We start from the raw sequence: 18,392 nt of genomic DNA, 5'->3' as shown, positions 1-18,392 counted from the left end.
AAGTATGATTAACAAAAGGATATAAGCTAAATATTTTTAATGAACAGACCGGAGGGAGAGAAATAGGGATAAGCAAAATTTAGGTCCAGTGATAAGTTACCTGAGATCAAAACTATATCTATGAGCTATATATATTTGGCTTTGAAAAGCAATAAGCATAAAGAATGTAAACCAGCTACCTATCAGCTATGCCTTCATCTCATTGTGCTCATGTCAAGAGTTCAAAAGATGCATTTTATCCCTGTGCACTATTCCCTTTTACTTATGTATAATATTGTGGCCTCTATAAGTCCCAAACTTTGTTGAGGGGCCCAGTAGGCAAAGTACTATACAAAAATGGCAAGCTGTTTGGGGCAGAGAACTAGCAACTTGTGCTAAAAACTGTCTCTTGTACTTGTCTCTTGACAAACACAAGAGTGCAGTGGAAACTGGGCAGTATTGCCCATTTGAGAGGGTGCAGGGAAACTGGGCAATATTGGTCAGCCATAGGTGGATTTCGGATTTTGAAAAGGGGGGTACAGATGCCATGGTGCATCATGTATAACACAACACACATTTTTTTTCCAGTAAAAAGAAACCATAAATTTTACTAATACACTAGGGGCGTAGGGTTATATTATTCATTTTATGATTTAAGCAAAAATAAATATAATCTTATTGGAATGCGCATTCATTTGCTTTGTTTATGTATTCCAAAGTACAATAAACAAGGCAAAAAATACTCAAAAGCTGTTGTTTCTTTAGTCTCGTAGTCATTAGTATTAACTGTATTTAAATGTAAGTGTATTAAATGTAATATCAGATTCATAAAACAAAATCAAGCCTTCTTGACCATCTTGGCAGTGCATCCAATGCTTCACTGAAAGTTATTTCCACACCTGAGTTACTGTTTTTGTCTACAGGGCTGTGAAATAGGATCTATATTACCATGAACAGCTAAAAGACAGCAGAATCACAAAACAAAGAATAGCTTAATTAGCAGAACGTAAGATGATTAAAAAGGAAGAGAGGGTCATTACCACCTGTGGAATGAAGAGTTTAGAAGATAGATTTTAATGAGCCATGAAGTCAAGTGACTCCCTCACTGCTGCCTGAATAGAAATGGTCCTGCTACTGCCAGGTAGTTTTATTTTAAACTGTGGGTGAAGCAGGAATCAAAAGTTGATGCAACTGTATCCTGGATCCAATCCTGTGGGTAGCTCCTCTCAAATGAGAGGCAGCAAAGGATAAAGTATAAATAGTATTTCTCAAATCTAAACAAGGTGGTGGTGGAGGCTGGTGCCCTAGACTAAATGGAGACAAAAGCCAACACCTCAAGAATAGACAAAAGGTGACAGTCAGGGTGGGGATAAACCAGGGAGTGAAAATAAGGATTACAATTGGAGATGGGGAAGCTAGTGAAGGGATTTCATGGGTGAGATAACACAATCTAAACAATGGACCGAGAAATATCTTTTTCAGTAGCATCCTATATGGACAAATCTAGCCTCATACTGCCTTGAAGTCTGCCTTGATAATACTATTCTAGAAGGCAAGGGAAGGGGACTGAACTACTTTACCATGTTTTCTCTAGGTTAAACCGAAAATTCATCACTGCTTTCAAGACTACGCTAAATAGCCGCACACACGATGCACTCAGTAACAGCATTCCAGCGTGTAGAGGTGATGCACTTTAAATATCTAACACAGTGGTTTTCAACCTTTACAGTCTCAAGACCCTCTTGGAAAATGCCAGCTCTTCACCTTTTCACTCATGCTTTTACTATGGAAAAATAATAGAGCAAGTTTTCTGTTGCAAAGAACTCAGAAAGACCACAACAGGTCAAAATATCTGACACTCCAGACTTCCGTTTCAAATCACTGGGTTTATCTTGTGAATCATGTCTACACATTGGCATACTTAGGAGTGCATTGGCACACCTAACCATATTGCATGGCATGCCACAGCACCCTTAAAAGGATCTCACAGCAGCCAAGGTGCTGTATCACCCTGTTTGAGAATCACAGATCTAACACATCAAAGATGCAATACTGTTCCAGGAAAATTGTAGCAAACAAGTAGTCAAAAGATTTGGGGTCAAATTCTGACCCCATGAAATTATACGGTACCTGGATTTCACTTTAGATTTAGAATGACCCCACTAAAAATAAATATTACCTGAACCTTCCTCTTCTAGACCCTTGCAAATATTTCTCTTTGCCTTCATCTATCAAAGCAAATGAAAGTATCAGAAAAAAAAGGATCTCTAGATGAAAGAGAGGATGCAAAAATTACCTGTGATACCAGACACCCTGGAAACATCCTGAGACTGAGTGGAGCGATTTCGATTCTGCTGCCTGCGCCGGTTTGTGGCTGACCTGGTGGTCCGGACATGGACCTCACTCACTTTGAAAAAGGCCACCATGAAAGGCTGCTTGTCATAAGGGCCATCTCGCCCTATCAGACCTGCTTCTCTTGGGTTTACACTGAGACCTTCAAATTAAACAACAACAACAAAACAGGTACATTAGGTGGGGAAGAACCCACAGAATAATGTTTGCTAGCAACAGACACAGCTGCTCTCCCCAAAAGCAAAGTTCCCTCCTCATTTTCTGTTGTCTCGCCTTTCTTCTTGCCCACACTACACTTGACTGCAGGCCCTGAGGGTATCTTTTTAGGGCTGTGCAAAGCTTTGGGTGGTGATTCGATTCAGAGGAGATTTGGCCCAATTTGGTGGCCAAATCTCTGAATCTGAATCGAATCAGGGGACCAATTTAAAGGCCTGAATCGATTCAAAGCTCTCCAAATCTTTGGAAAAGATTCAGAGAGCTTTGATGATTCGGGCAGTCCCCAGTGGCTGCAGCAGGGAGCTGCAGCCGACTCCGAGCTGGTAAGTACTAGGGGTGGGGGAAGGGGAATGGGCCTGTCTGATCAGATTTGGCCGAATCGATTTGGGACAGTGATTCAAATGGCGGAATCAAATCCCTCTCCCCCGAATCGGCCAAATCCGAAGCAAATACTAGCCATTTCGCACAGGCCTATTTCTTGATGGTCTCCAATTAATGTGAAATATGAACACTTCAAGGTAGGGACTGAATGCACTCTTCTAATGCCATACAGTATAGATAAATATAGCTACAGATATAGATAAATTCAAAACCTAAATCTTCAAAATTGGAGACAATGGAGAACTGAAGGCACTAGGGAGAATAGCCAAAAAAAATGTGAGGTGAAAGATGTACCTTTGCCACCGAGAGCTTAGAGATGGGGTGTGGTCACATCAATAGTTCATACCAAAAGGGTATCTCTAGTCAAAAGACAAGGCGGACCCTCTGATCTCTTGCTTGATTTCTATGAAATTACCAGCAATAGGAGGCAGAAAATGGAAGGGGTGGAAGGCAAGGTTCCTCCTTAGTGTTACTCCCTTCTTAAATTTTCCTATCTCTCCTCCTTCACTACTGTATTTTCTACCTTTTTCTCAGGTTCACAGTATTTTGTCCTCTTCCTCCTCCTCTTCCCTCCCCTCAGCCTGCCTTCTTCCATCTTTTTCCGAAGTCTTTATGGATTGTGAAGTGTTGTTGTTTATCTCACAGTCTGCAAAGCTATTCCCACCCATGGAATCTAAGGGACTACATCCACCAGAGAGAGCATCTCACTGACAAATGGAGACTAATGGGATCTGCCCTTCCTTCTGCCATTGATTTATTTCATGACTTTTAAAGCTGTTACAACACATCATAAATGTGCCTCTTTTCTTTAAAAAAATGGTACATGGAAAAGGGGGAAGGAAGCAAACACCACCTTTTATTTTCTTCCCTGGTCTGGAAATAGGTAGCTTTGCTGGCCTGTTTTCCAGATGTCCTGGAGTTAATGGGAGCATGTGTGCTTTCCATTTCAGGAACAACGGTAAAGTGTGACAAAATCTGTGCTTGTGTGCAGACATATATTAAGAAAAACGAGTACTTAAAGCATTTTAGGTCTAAGGAAGACCAGGAGCCAAGATTGACTGCACTAGGCTGTAGAGTCTGTATCAGGCTGAGTTCCAGCTATCATATCACAGCTGTTTAGCTGGGGACGTTACCTTGAGCCTTGCCACTAAATGCTGCAATTTCCAATCAAGAATGCTGCATGATTCTCAGCATACTGGTGATTAACTTACCATCCCTGGTCACCACACTAAGCTGGAGTCCCATGTTGTGTTGAGGGTTCAACACCCACATGTTACTGGTGGCAGTAATATCAAACTCCAGCCAGCCTTCTTCCGAGGCCCACACTGCCCGGGTATCCAACAAAAACAGATCAGAGTCTCTGCAAAGCAGAACAAAATATGAGGGGGGGTAGGGGGAAGAATTGCATTATTATCCTGTTCCAAAACTGTCCCTCCTAATGCCTTCACCATATGTTACCTGGAGAAACTAATTAAAATATTGCCCCTTTGTCACCAACAATTCATCAACAAAGGTCTGCCTTCAAAAAGCTAAACTCTGGTTTTCAAAAATGTCAATGCTGTTTAAAGTTGTGGAACCAATGAGAGCTACAGAGACATAAAAAGGTGGTGGCTGCAAAGAAGCTAATGGTTAAGATAACATCTTGGTTGACTGGCAACTGGATCTTAACACTGTCCCACTGACATTAGCCTGGGTGTAAAGTGGGACTAGACTGTATGGTAGCCAGTCTAGGCTGTATGCTGATTGTTCCATGCCTGCTATGAAATGATTTTCATGACTCCAACCATTTCTTCTAGCATAAATCCCCTACAAATGAATCTATAGGTCAAGTTCCTAACAGACTTAGAAAATGAACTACCCAACTCCCAAGACAGAGGATCCCCTCCACCTCGCTCCTGAGCAGCAGGACAAACAGAGAATCTTGTTCTCCAGCAGCTAATCTCCCACATCTGTTTTGTGGATAAATGGCAGGCTGTTGTCTCCAGATTGTCACACATGTTCTAGGACTAAATAAATATGATCATAAATTTAAAAAAAAAACTGTCTCGAAGAAATGTGTTGAATAAATTTTCTCTAATATACATTCCTTCCTTGTTCATAGTCCCTTCATAATTAAAATAATAGAATCATAGAAAATTAGGGCTGGAAGAGACCTCAGGTGGTCATCTAGTTCAACCCCCTGCAGACCATCCCCAATTATATCATCCCAGCAAAGGCTTTGTTGTTGAGCTGGATCTTAAAAACTTGCATGGATAGAGAGTCCACAACCTCTCTGGGCAATCAGTTCCATTTCTTCCATAACAGGGAGTACTCTTTCAGTAAAGGAGTACAACACTTGTCTTAGATGAACCAATACTACAGTTCTAATATGGGGACCTGAAATCAATCCCGTCTTTAGTCTTCCTGCAGAAATACGTTGGTAATAATAACATAATGAAAATAAGAAAACAGGATACCTGCCCCTTCCTCCCATCACAAGTTAATTTCAGAATGAGTTTTGTTTGAGTTATACTTTATTTTTGGCCAAATGCTATGTCATAATACCCAGAAGTTTGGTTTACATGAGATGACACATGGAAAAATAAGCACTTAAGTATATTAGGGCTTTTAGTGCAGCTATTTTTACAGTGGGAAGGTTCCCCCCCCGCTTTGGTAGTAGCACATTCTGTGGTTGACTCAGCAGCCTTTCCCACAGGAGTCTTTGCATCCTTTCTTCCAATGGGAAGAGTATTTCAGGAGAGACCCTGTGACCTTCACCTCCAGCAGCAGTGTGTGGTAAGGCTCGCCAGCTGCTATATATTTGGGAAACATTAAGGTTGAAAGATTTGGGCTTTCCCAAGCATACTGTAAACTCTGGAGCACTACTGCTAAGGAAATTCCAAAACGCAGCTGCAGCTGAGACCCCAGTACCAGAAAGTCAGGAGAGGAATTAACTGCTGAATCATTCCAAAGTTTTAGTAGATCTGCCAGAGTGGTCTCTGGCAGCCAGAGATGCAGGTCACAGGGATGCAAAAGGGTGTTTTAAGTCCCATCCCTGTCTCTCCTCCTCAAGCAGATTTTGAGGCCCTTCCTCGGTCTTTTCTCCGCAAGCCCTGGCTCTGCTCTCTTCAGGGCTACCTTCCTCTAAACACCAAAGCCCAAACTGACTGCTACATTATTTCTACCTGGAAAAAAACAAAAACCAAACCCAACAACAAAAACTGTTTGCCCTTGCAACTACATACGAGGAAGCTAATGCGCTCATGAATGCCAACAAGCATCAGATTAAGTAGAGGTGAAGGGTGAAATTCATAGCCTAATTCTTCATTGTCTGGTACTTTGTTAAGTGGTTTAAGTTAGCGTGAAATAAGTGAAAAGTGGGTGCAGAATGCTACCAAACCAAAATTATCTTCTCATAACCCATTTTGCATAGGACTGAATGCTACATGAAGTGCCTACACCGAATGCCTACACTGAGTCATCTAACTGACACGCAGGTTCATACACTACTCAACAGATCAAGTCAGGGTTTTGGTTGTTTTTTTTTCATTTACAATTTTCACTAAAAGCTTTCACTATTTTCTCACTAACTCCCCCTAAGCTTTCCTTTTGGTGCATAAGTATATAAAGCCAAATGTTGACGTTTTACTCAATAGATATTACAAGTGTCACCAGACATGACCATGAAAGTGAAAAGACTCAGTGCAATGGTAAAAAGACTGAGATAGGGACAAGCTGGAAGGCACATAGGTGGAAGGTTTCTGGCTTGGGGAGAAATGAAATAAAGGACTCTGTGGGGATATCTACATGAGAAATTTACTGTGGAGCAGAATAATTAGCTCTGCAGTAAACATCTCATGCTTACACATGCAGCCCTATTAAACTAATAAAATGCAGCAGGGTAGTATTTGTAAATACAAGTATTACCATGCTGCAGTTTTTACTCTGCAGCACTACATGTATAGACTCTGATGCGGCTGCCTGGGGTACAGGGGTGCTTTGGTGTGGAGGCCGCCTGCTGGCTAGCCTCATGCTGGGGCACCCTTGTGCCCCAGCCAGCCCTCCACAGCATGATGAGCCATGTTGGAGCAGTCCTGGGCTGGCAGACTGACCCCCCGGGCCCTCTGCCAACTGGTGCTACTCTGACCTAGCTCAATGTGCTGAGGTCCCAGGTGCACATTCAAATAGTGTGCCTGGGAGCAATAAACCCCAGCGCAACATGCAACAGAGTTTATTCCTTTGTATTAATAGATGCCCTAGTAAGGACTAAAGGAATAGAAAACACTCCCCATCCAGAACTGGGAATAGAGCTCAGCTTTCTTGAGAATCAACATTTCTCTTGTCCGAAAATAGCAGTGAAGCCACTGGCAAAACCATTTCTCTTTAGCAACTGGTTCACACAGAAGATGACAAGCTATTACTGCTACTAGTTGTTCCTTGGCTCAAATGGCAGAGATCTGAGAGGAAACTATGTAGGTTCTAACCCTGTGAGAATAAATATGGATCCACTGGATGGAATTTGGGAGTTTGGGTTTGCTTTTTTAAAACAAAACTTGGCATTGTTCTAAAGGTATTTTCTTATGTTAAAGTTGCAAAGTCAAGTTCTTGAAAGATAGGCAACATCAGAATTAAAACTGTCTGTCACCTGGTACACGTGGATTACCATCGTGCTTGTCCATATCATTGGACGGTAAGCCCTTTGGGCTGGGGGCTACCTTTTTCTTTTGTTTTTGCACAGTGCCTACCCAATGAGTTCTAGTCCTGGATACCAGAGATGCTACAGTAATGCAAATAAAATCTTTGCTCAGAGACCAAATCAGGGTTGTGCAAGACTTCTCAGTACATTCCACGTCTCATTTACTGTAGATGCTGGAAGCACATTGCAGTGGAGTACAGAATGACCAGAGAGGGAAGACTGTCTAGAACAGAGACTGAAGACAAGCTCAGAATCTAATGCTCACTGATGTTTAAAAATTTTATTCAAAAGCTTCTTTTCAGCTAAGTACAGATAATCAAACAGCCCCAGGCAGAATCAATTCAATCTTTGCAGGTTTATCTAAACTGCGTAGATTGAACTAACACTAAAGCGAACTGATGTTCACTTTTGAAACCAGAAATGCAGCCAGATCCTTGCAGTGGCCCACACCAGTAGCTGGGGGATGGGGCACTAAAGCATGCCTCCAAGCCTGCTGGTCACTGCTAATGGCGCGCAAATGCAGCCGAGCAGGAACCATCCTTGATTGGCTGCCCAGCACATGCCCCTCAACCCCTTGCTATCCACTCACAGAGAACAGTCTCTCTAAACTGGGACTAGCCAGATCCCCCAGCCTCACTGGCAGTTCCCTGCCCCTGGTGCAAAGAGCAGGTTCCCCCCTATCACTCCTCAATATGGCCCCACATGGCTTGGCCCCAAGCTGGGCTGAGAGGCACAGGCAGAGGCTAGGGAGCAGAAGCTTTACTACTTCAGCTCTGTTAAAGCGGGGGGGGGCAGAGCCACCCCTGCTCCATTGGAGCAGATAGCATAGCCTTGGGCTGCAAAGAATCCTGGCATGCTAGGGGACTGAGTTAACTTGATACAGGAGGGGATCTGTGACAGATGTTCCAGAAACTGGTTTGACATAAGTCAGTTAAGTCTGATACTACATCCATCCAGACTTGTCTAAAAAAGGTTTCAGACATTTTGAAAGCAGTTTACGGGCACTGAACTTCTGTTCTGTTGCAGGTTTAAATCAGTTTCTGATCACTTAAACTAGTTTATGTGCAACCATGTCTTCAACCTTCATGTCAAGGATACTATATGGATTCAGGCCTACTTGGAGGACTCCTAAATTCAGGGAATGAAAAAGGTTGCAATATCAAAATTCAGCATTCTTTAGTACCACCTAAAACTGTCTACAGGATTTCATGTCCACAAACAATTCTCTTTGTGTTCATCAATGTGGAAGTCCAATTAAGATTTTAATCATCTCTTACTATTCGTCAGAGTTTCAGTATTAACCTGTCAATGTTTGTGCAGCACTTCAGCTATGTAAAATATTGGCCTTGCAGTTAAAGTGCATCTATATGTGTGCTTTAATGCATATGAGCCTATTTAACGTTCATTAAAGTGTCACCAAAAAATGTGCTCTTTACCTAATGCACATTAAAATAAGCTAATGCACCTATTTCTAGTACCTACTAGCAAATTGCCCCCTTCCGGTGCTGGGGAACCAGAAGTGGAGGCCCATGGCCCCCCAAATCTTCACACAGGCCAGGGGCAGGCTGCAGCTCTGGACTGCGCTCAGCTTCTGCTCTGTGCCTTGCTGCCGCTGCATTGACAGCAGCGCGGCACCATGTGCCTTGCTGGCCACCCCACCCAGCATTGGGACTCACATGGCGCTGCGCCACTGTCAAAGCAGCAGCAGTGAGGCATGGAACAGAGGCTGAGCACAACCCACATCTGCAGGCTGCCCTTGCCCTGTGCACAGACTGGGGGGCCACATGCCCCCACTCCTGGTTCCCCAGCACTGTGGCTCTGGAGGAGCCACCAAGCTCTAACTGTCTCACAACCCAGCCTGACCAGGGCCCCATCACTGTGAATGGGGCCCTACCTGAGCCAGATCATGGGGCAATCAGAACCCTGTGGCTCATCCAGGGGCATGGCATGAAGGAGCCAAAGGAGGAGTGAGTCTCCCCCCCACCCCGGCTCCTCCCATGTCTGGCCCTGTGCACCCCACCACCACCACCTCCCACTGCTCCACCCCATGCCGCCTCCCAGGAAGGGGCCATGCCCTGCGCTGCCCCCATTTCGTTTCCAGCCACGTGCAACCACCCCCACACCTCCCTCCCCACTCCCCCTCCCTGGGTGGAAGTGGTTGGGGGCCAGGGAGCAGGACAGGCGGTTGGAGGCATGGTGAGGCAGGGTGGGGCTTGCTGCTGTGGGGCCACACAGTGCACCCCGCCCACTCCCCTCCTCTCCCTCCCCGCCATCTCCTGCTCCTTGCCAGCTGTGGTCTGGGGGTGTACTGCACTGCGCCTCCTGACAGCAAGTGGCAGGGAGCAGAAGGCCGCAGCAGGAAGCATGCCATAATGCACTATGCCCCCGACTACCTAGCTTGCTCTCTGGTCCCCAACCTGTGGGCAGCACATGCGTAGTAGGCCCACAGCGTTACAGACAGACAGACTAAGGCTTTTTTAATATTAGAATAGGCATTTATACATGCACTTTTTTGTCCCGCAACACATTGGAGATCCACCGCTTTGGAGAAGACTTGATTAATCAAGTCTGCTCTACACACGAGCCAAGGAGAACCGTACTGCGCCATGTGCAGTTGTATAAGCAGGGAAATGTGTGTTAGCACACAGAAAATGGCAGTGGTGTGCTTTTTGAACTAAAGCACTTCCCATGTGGTTTAGTTCAAAAGTGCGCCACTGCCATTTTCTCAGTGCTGAAGCACATTTCACCACTTATATATCTGTAAATGTCGCAGCACTGGACACTTTTCAAAACACTGCAGCACTTACTTGCATAATAATACCCTTACACACTCATTAATGCACGTTAGGTAATGCACATTAAATCTAGTACCTCCATTGTGAGGTACCATAAAAAGGTGCATTAGCCTATTTTAATATGCATTAGTGAAAGAGCACGATTTTTTGTGATGCTTTAACATGCATTGAAATAGGCTAATGTGCATTAAAGCACAAGTGTAGGTACTAGACTTAATGTGCATTACTTAAAGTGCATTAATTAATGTGCAGATGCACTCTAAATTTCTATTACTTCAGAGAAGTAATGGGGGAAACTAAGGTAGAGAAGTGATTTATCTTAGACTGCACAGTAATTGAACTGGAAAGCGAAGAGTCAGGAAGTCCCAACTAAAACAAGAGCTCTTTCCTCCAGACCACACCTTATGGGTCTGATCCAAAGCCCAGCAAACTAAATTACAAGGTCTTTTCATACCCTTCGAGGGACTTTGGATCTCCAAACAAAGGTCACAGGAGCAATTACATGTAGATGAAGGAAAGAAATAGAAACACACACACACACACACAAACTAAAGTAGAATTATGACTTGTCTGTGTGAATCAGAGAGCAGAATTTAACTCTAAGACTTTGGGAAAAAAGAGAGCTCATTTGTCCGCTATGAATATCAAATATAGCTACTTTGCTTAAAAAGCAACATCCTGACCATATATTCAGAATATTTATAGAAGGAATAGCTTGCATCTAATTATAGTGCTTTCCCTTGTAGTCTATATATTTTGTTCCTCCATGTAAACCTTTCAGCAAAATCTCTATGACTGTTGATCTTAAATATTTAATTGAATGCTAATTAGATTACAGTTTAGTCAAATTAGCAATCAGGTCTAGTGGTTAACCTTTGTTATGATAGTTAGTGACATTTCTAGATTAAAATAATTTCTCTACGTCCTGGGTACACATTACAACATGGAATTTTGCCACAGGAAAACACCAGAGCTATAAAAAACCTAAACTTTCAAAGTATATATTGAAAAAGGTTTTCTACTTTCCTGTCCTGCCTTATTTTCTTTTCCTTCACAACTAGTCACAAGTTTTCCCAAGAAGGCAGTAAGAATAAACAGAATTCTTAACTTCTAATGGCCATGTTAAAGGCATCTTATTTTAATTACAGATCTAGGAACAACATTTTTGGCTTAACTTCAAAGCTCACAATTAGCCAGGTGTTTAAGGGATTGTTACACATCTCAACATCCACTAACTGAGGCATTAATTACTTTTAAGTCTCTTAAAACTTTCCTCAGCTGAACCTTTTGACTACTTTTCTTCAAAGACAAGCTGACATAGTAGTCTAGACTCTACATAACAGCAACTTCAGAAAAGTTAATTTTGCACAAAAGTGTGTGGAGTTCTACAGCTTTATTTTATTTTCTTGATTTTTTTTATGAAAACCCTTTATAAATACTTTTTTGAGTACCTCACTCTCCCACCCATGGGATGCACTACTATCAGCTCTCCATAAAAAATATTCTTGGTATGATCTATCAGAATAATTTATATCTATCAGAATAACTCTGAACATCTGCTCCAACAAAATGTGGTTTCATAGAGATAAGATTTTGAAGATTCAGCCTAGAACAACACAAGATCAGCTTGTTTCATGGGGATTTGTAGTGCTAACTAGATAAGAACGTAAGAGTTTATCAATAAAACATACTATATATGTTGTGCGCAGAACTTGATGCATACAGAGATAAGCCATGAAATATTAACAACTTTGAACGTCTAACAACAATAAGATCACTTTTATTTGCTTATCATGCCTTCCTGAAAAGAGCTGCGTAATAAGAAACCATGCAACTGTGAAGAACCCCATGGTAGATATAGAATGTATTCTTTTTTTATTAAAATGATGTACAACTCAGTCTATCCACTCATGTTTGTCTGGGGACATACTGGAACTGAAGGGGTTCATTTTTCAACTGAAGGAAATAAAAAATGGATGTTGGTCACATAGAGAAGTCTGAGTTGGCATCAACAACCTATCAAGTACTGTTAAGATAGGTGTTGTGTTACCTCAGAGAGAGATAATGGAAGGCCAGTTGACTCGTAGTCATGGGAGGTAGAAGAACATAACTCCTGAAACAGGGAACTGAGATATCAGGACGTAGTGCAAAGAACTCTGCTGTCATGTGCAGTAATCAAACACATGAAAATCCTTGATATGTTGATCCAAAGAGGCAGGTAAAACTGCTACCTGGACAGACACGAGCTTTGCTTTTCCAGTTTAACTGGTGGACCCAGAACACTGTAACATTCCTAGGACCCATCTACAATCATGAAGCTTAATTTAAATTGCATGATCGTAGACTGGGTCCCACTTGTGCAGGCATTTGCTGGTGCTGAGAGCTGCACCATGAATATGATCTAAGTGGGGGTGGTGGGAAGGGTAGATGGGATTGGGAGGAGAGGGGGAGCTGGCAGGTCTATGGTTGTTGTTGGTGGGGAAGGGTTGTCTGTCTGGGGGTGGGGGGATTGGGGGGCTAAAAATAGCCCAGTCCGTGTTGGGGAGGTTAAGAAAAGAACATCCTCAGGGGGCTGGGGTGAACAGCTGGGCTTTCACAGACCTAGGGCTGTGCTCTGAATGTGTATAGGCAGTAAATCAGTCTCACCCATTCTTGATATAACTTAGTGTACCTCCTCAGGTGAACTTAGATCATTTCTTGCCCGATCTAACCTTCCTGAGTGAATATACAGACTGGCATTTACATTGATCTAACTACAGTTAGGTCAGTCTAAATGTAACTTCTGCATGTACCCAAGCTGTCTTGTTTTGAAACGGCTGTCCTGTGATACTGCAAACATCTGCTGATTTCACACCTCCCCATGGGTGAAGTCTGCAGCTGCTTAAGTTCTTCCAGACCTGATAAAGAGAGCCATGGTTTTTGGGCCAGGACAGTAGCATAATTTAAGGGGGGTGGGGAGACAATTAGGGAAGCAGCCCCAGGTGCCCACTTGGGGGAGAGGAAAAATGGCAGGTGCTGACCAGCTGCCCTGCCACTGCTGGTAGCCCAATAGCTGCAGCCCAGCAACCATGCACTGCCACTTCCCAGGGCATAGAGTTGCCTTGCTATATACCTCTGGGCCAAAGCCTAGTCTCTTGAGCAGGGAAGTTCACAAAAAATGAAAGCTCAAGGCCTAACACTAAAAGAGAAAGGCTCTCTGTTTCAACATTGTCACATGGATCTATGAGAAACTCCAAGGAAACCAAAGTTTACCTGTGGATGGAGGGTTAACCGCACAGCAAACTCTTAATAGAATCAAGACCTTAATCCTTATAACCCTATGAGGCAACCCCCCCCCCCCAAAACAAAACAAAAACAAAAACGGATTTTATAGATGGACAAATGGCCAAAAGAAGGTGCCCAATGTCACAGCAAAAGTCTCTCGAACTCTTTATTAAAAGACTTAATCACAAAACCGACATGCTCTGGATATATCTTGGAATTGGCTTTGGTTTCCACCATAAGGAGGAAACGGAAACAGAAATAGGGGGTTTCTTTGCCCTTAAAAACAGCCAAAGCAGTTTCCTTCAGATTTTGGAGGAAAAGATAATTTCACTGCAGGACTGAATATACTTATCTACTAAACTCACCCCAGAACAACTTTGACTTTTAAACCACTTTAAACAAATGCACAGGCATACCAGGAGTTTAAGTAGAAATCCTGACTGACACTTATCTATAGCATCACAAAAATAGCTTTATAATATACAAATATACACACGCTATATACAAATCTGACCTTAGCCTAGAACAGACTGATGTTTAAACTCTGCCGTGTTTTCCACAACCGAACTCCAATCCAGTTGGACACCATTATTTATTTTCTAAGCTATAAACACTGCTTGTAAATCAAATTGCCCTTGTAGATTAGAAACTCAGATGGTATTTGTATAAATATCCTGTTGCAGAGAGGAAGGCTTTATTACCACTGTAATTGGCAACTAAAAATAATGCCAGCTTTAACTCTTAAAGAATTACGTTCATCTACAGAACACACTTTAAAAATGGGGGATAGGGAGGACATGTCCCTCTACCTTCAGTCTTATCATGTAAGAGGAATCTTTCTACACATATCAAGCCATGATATTTCATTCCCAGTGTAAATGAAACTGTTTAATAAACGTTGACCATTAAGGCACCGTATCTTCCTTTGATCTTCAGCTCAAGCCACTACTTCATGTTTTTTATAGATTAGTTGTTTGGACAGCGTAGGAGTGTTTTGAGGCCTGTATTAACAGGATATTTACACTTGAAAACATAATAATTGTCCCAACCAAGGCTTGACATCTTTGATCAACCACAGCCTCTTCCTTCCCCACCCCTGACCTGACACCTCACTCAGTGAAAGCAAGAAAGTTTCCAGACTGAAGCAAACTTAATGATCTGTTCCCAGAAATAAATCAATTTCTTTCCTTCACATTTCTGGTGTCTTTGAAATGTATAGCCCATTCCCTAAGTTTCAGACCTCTAAAGTTCCCTAGCCAGTTTTCCACAAACTCAGTATTATCTGTATATTTGGAACACAGTGGGTGTGTTTATATGAGATGCTAACTGCACAGTAGCCAAATAATACTGCGCAGTAGAGCATCACAGCACCAACAGTGTTAATACACTACTGTGCAGTAATATTAGGCTACTGTGCAGTAGTATCACTAAAAAGGTGTTCACTGCTGTTACTGTGCAGTAACTTTGGTTACTGCACATTTATTTAGTACTGGTATAATCAAGTACTAAATAAATGCGCAGTAACCACTTTGAAGTAGCATCTTGTGTAGACACACCCAGTGTAAATAGGATTGAATTCCCTTCGGTCTACACCAGTATTATAAAAAGAGGAAAGGAGCAGGTTGCAATATTACAGCCTACAATGCCTTCTGAAGTGAAATGTCACCCTTTAGTTATCATGAAGATGATCACAAGCTCTTTAAAACCAATGTGTTCTTAAATTCTTTTGGCTTTAAACCTTTCCTTTACTCTGTAGTTAAAAAAGAAAAAGAGATTAAAAAAGAATGCCCTTATGGCTATGCGGTGGCAACCAAGATACAATAACACTTTAGTCTTTGGAAAGATAGTGCTGAAGAGAAGGAGGATCCAATGGATGTCCAATTTTCCCTCCTATAATTTGTTTCAAACTCTTAAGACTGCTCCACTTAGAATCAGTCAAACATTATCTCAGTTTGTAACAGGGCTGTTCTCTCTACAAACATTAAGAAAGGCTGTATGATGCAACTGCACTGGGGTTCAGTGGTGTTTCAAAAGATGTGTATGGCTGGCTAGAAAGCTAACCTGTCTTCAAGAATTTCATGTTTTGCTAATATCTGTGTTTTTGTAATGACAAACTGTGGCCTTTCACAAGGATTTGATTTTTAACAAAAACTCAACACCTAGGCAATGGGGAGTTAAAAACATTACTGACACTAGCAAGTAAGTATAAAAAAAAAGTTTTCTTTTTATACTTCAGTGGCATTGCTCTGAGTGCCTGTTTTCATGCAAAAATAGGAACCATAACTGAACCCTAGTGCAGTGTCAATGCTGGTAAAGTAGTGACAGAAAACCAACCACAGTATGGACAGGGCTCAAGTGTGTTTTTTACTGTCATGTCATCTAACCACACTCTGGCAGTTATCAGCACCTTATGACTCTGTTAAAATCCATATAGTTTTTTTTCCTGCCTTAAGTTCTGAATGACAGTACTTTTATTAGCAGGAGGGTTGGACTCAATCTTCTGAGATCCCTTCCAGCCCTTAATTTCTATGATTATATACCAGCCCCTTACACATACACACTGAGCCCCATACATCTTTCTCCATACCAAATCTCGTTCCTTATAGGGGTGGTTATCTGAAGGGTTGTCTTCAGACAGAGGAGAGGAGTATTAATGTTTCATGCACCCTCTGATTAATTTCAGGATGACTTTGTGAAGAGGTAATTCTCTTATTTCTATCCCTTCTTGCTTCTTCTCCAGCTCTTTTATTTCAGATGCTTCTCAACCTTCTACTCCAGTGATTCTTAGCCAGGGTGCTGCAACACCCTGGGGTGCCACAAGGTTTTTTTAAGGGTGCTGCAGGGTGGCATGCAATATTAGGCATTGTTAGTTTGTGCGCGTGTGCATGATTCACAAGATATACCCAGAGATTTCAAACAAGAGTCCATAGTGTGACCTTTTGTGACCTTTCTGAGTTCTCTTCAACAGAAGACTTGCTCTATTATTTTTCTATAGTCAAAAAACAAGTGAAAGTTAAAGCTGGCATTTTCCAAAGGCTGCCCTGAGTCTAACTAACGAGGGGTTCCTTGAACCTCCAGAGGTTGAGAACCACTCTGCTCTGCCCTGTTATTGAGGTCCTCTCTCCTTACTTTCCCGAATTCATCCAGTTCTCCCCCTTGTGCTCGGGTAATTCACTGTTAGTTGGTTGTGTTTTTTTGGTACAAACTCACACTCAGAATCTCTCTTTTAGATAGCAAAGGACTGGTCGGCTCACATGTTTTATTATAAGATAAATGTCTGCACCGTAAAACCATTAAATTGGCATCTCTTACTGGCACTTCGAGGAAGAAAATTAATGACCAAACAAGAATTATGTATTGGGTCTAGGGGTGAATCTTTTTTATTAGGGTTGAGTAATAACTGCAAGTAGAACAGTATGAGAAAGGTGGTCTTGCAGTTTCTTAATCTGTACCTGTTCTACAGAGACGGGAAGGAAGGGAGACACAGCAACCAATAATACTGTGAATCCATCACTTTTCATAAACACTAAATTCACTTTAGCTCACCCGAAATCCAACTAGAACTTCCCCTCCCTTTTCCTCAGTTTAGCTGAATTATAGATCTTTGGCTAGCATTCAGAATCTCTCCAGACTTCCTCATTTAATACAACATCATCAAATGTCAGGAAATATCAGGCCTTTATACAAACGATTAGTCTAAAGGAAGTATGACACAACACTGTCTTTTAAGTAAAAGGCAGCTGTTCTTTTTTGGCTAATAGAATAGCTGCTGGAACCCCATACAAATCCAACAAACATTTTGCTTGCTTCTTTTAAAAAAGTAGTAATTTTCAGCTTTTGAGACTTCAAACATTGTTCCCAACAGGAAAAGAAAACAATGTATTTCAAATGATTCACTGAAATGAAAAAAAAAGATTTTTCTTCATTAAAAGTGGATTGATAACCAAAGGATAAAGCCGTTCTCAAAGAAAGCGTGCTTTAATACTTCATTAAGTCATCCAAAAAGGGAATTTATTGTAAAAATACAGTATATGTGTGTTTATTCATAGACTTTTCTGGGCACAGATGTTGGCACAAGACTGCATGGAAGTATAAAGAGAAGCAAGGGACAAAAACTACAACTCTTACACCAATTTGGTCATGCAGATAAGTCTGGCAACTGTATCCTAGAGAGTCAAAACAAAGATGGTGCAGAACAGACAGCCCCATGACTGTGTGTGTGCATGCATGCGTGCAAGCAAGAAATAGTCTATTTATAATAAAATAAAAAAGCCCATAGCAATCATGTAACTAAAGACTAGAAAAGAGAGGGACACAAGTTCTTAAGTGATTTCAAGAATTTATGGGCCAAATTTTGCCCTTGTCTGCACAGACAAGGGTCCCAGTCACACAAACCATAAGGGCTTCCCAAGTTCATGCTTCTTTAGCTAACTACTCTCTCATCCATCCCACATCTCTCCCCAAAAAAAGTGCTGTGAGGGATGAGTCAGAGATTAGTAATGAGCTGTAGAAAGACATATCTGGGTCACTAGTTCAAGCATAGCCCCATGTTAGCAGAAACTGAAAATTGTTGGCTATTTGGCCGAGATGAACTTCCTTGAGATTTCTCAGTCCAGAATTGAGCTTCTCCTTCATTATGGGCACCATTGATTGTAGTACCAGCAAGGACACCAAAGTCTGAATGGCAAGACTGGGGAAAGGCTACCCCTGGAGGTGGTTTCTCCACTTTC

General features: G+C 42.1%; 1 protein-coding gene across 1 annotated transcript in view; it reads right to left on the bottom strand.

Annotated features, from left to right (window-relative positions):
* Positions 1 to 18,392, bottom strand: part of BMP6 (bone morphogenetic protein 6) — a gene marked incomplete at its 5' end in the record, with an annotated part of 147,674 nt that overhangs the window by 15,830 nt on the left and 113,452 nt on the right. The window contains 2 exons of the mRNA XM_019539213.1: positions 2,276 to 2,473; positions 4,140 to 4,288. Of these exons, the coding sequence (XP_019394758.1) occupies positions 2,276 to 2,473; positions 4,140 to 4,288 (347 nt within the window). The remainder of the gene's footprint in view (positions 1 to 2,275; positions 2,474 to 4,139; positions 4,289 to 18,392) is intronic.

The sequence above is a fragment of the Crocodylus porosus genome, unplaced genomic scaffold (genome assembly GCF_001723895.1).
Source record: "Crocodylus porosus isolate Cpor-Errol unplaced genomic scaffold, CroPor_comp1, whole genome shotgun sequence".
NCBI lineage: Eukaryota > Metazoa > Chordata > Crocodylia > Crocodylidae > Crocodylus > Crocodylus porosus.
This window is presented reverse-complemented; position numbering and strand designations above follow the sequence as displayed.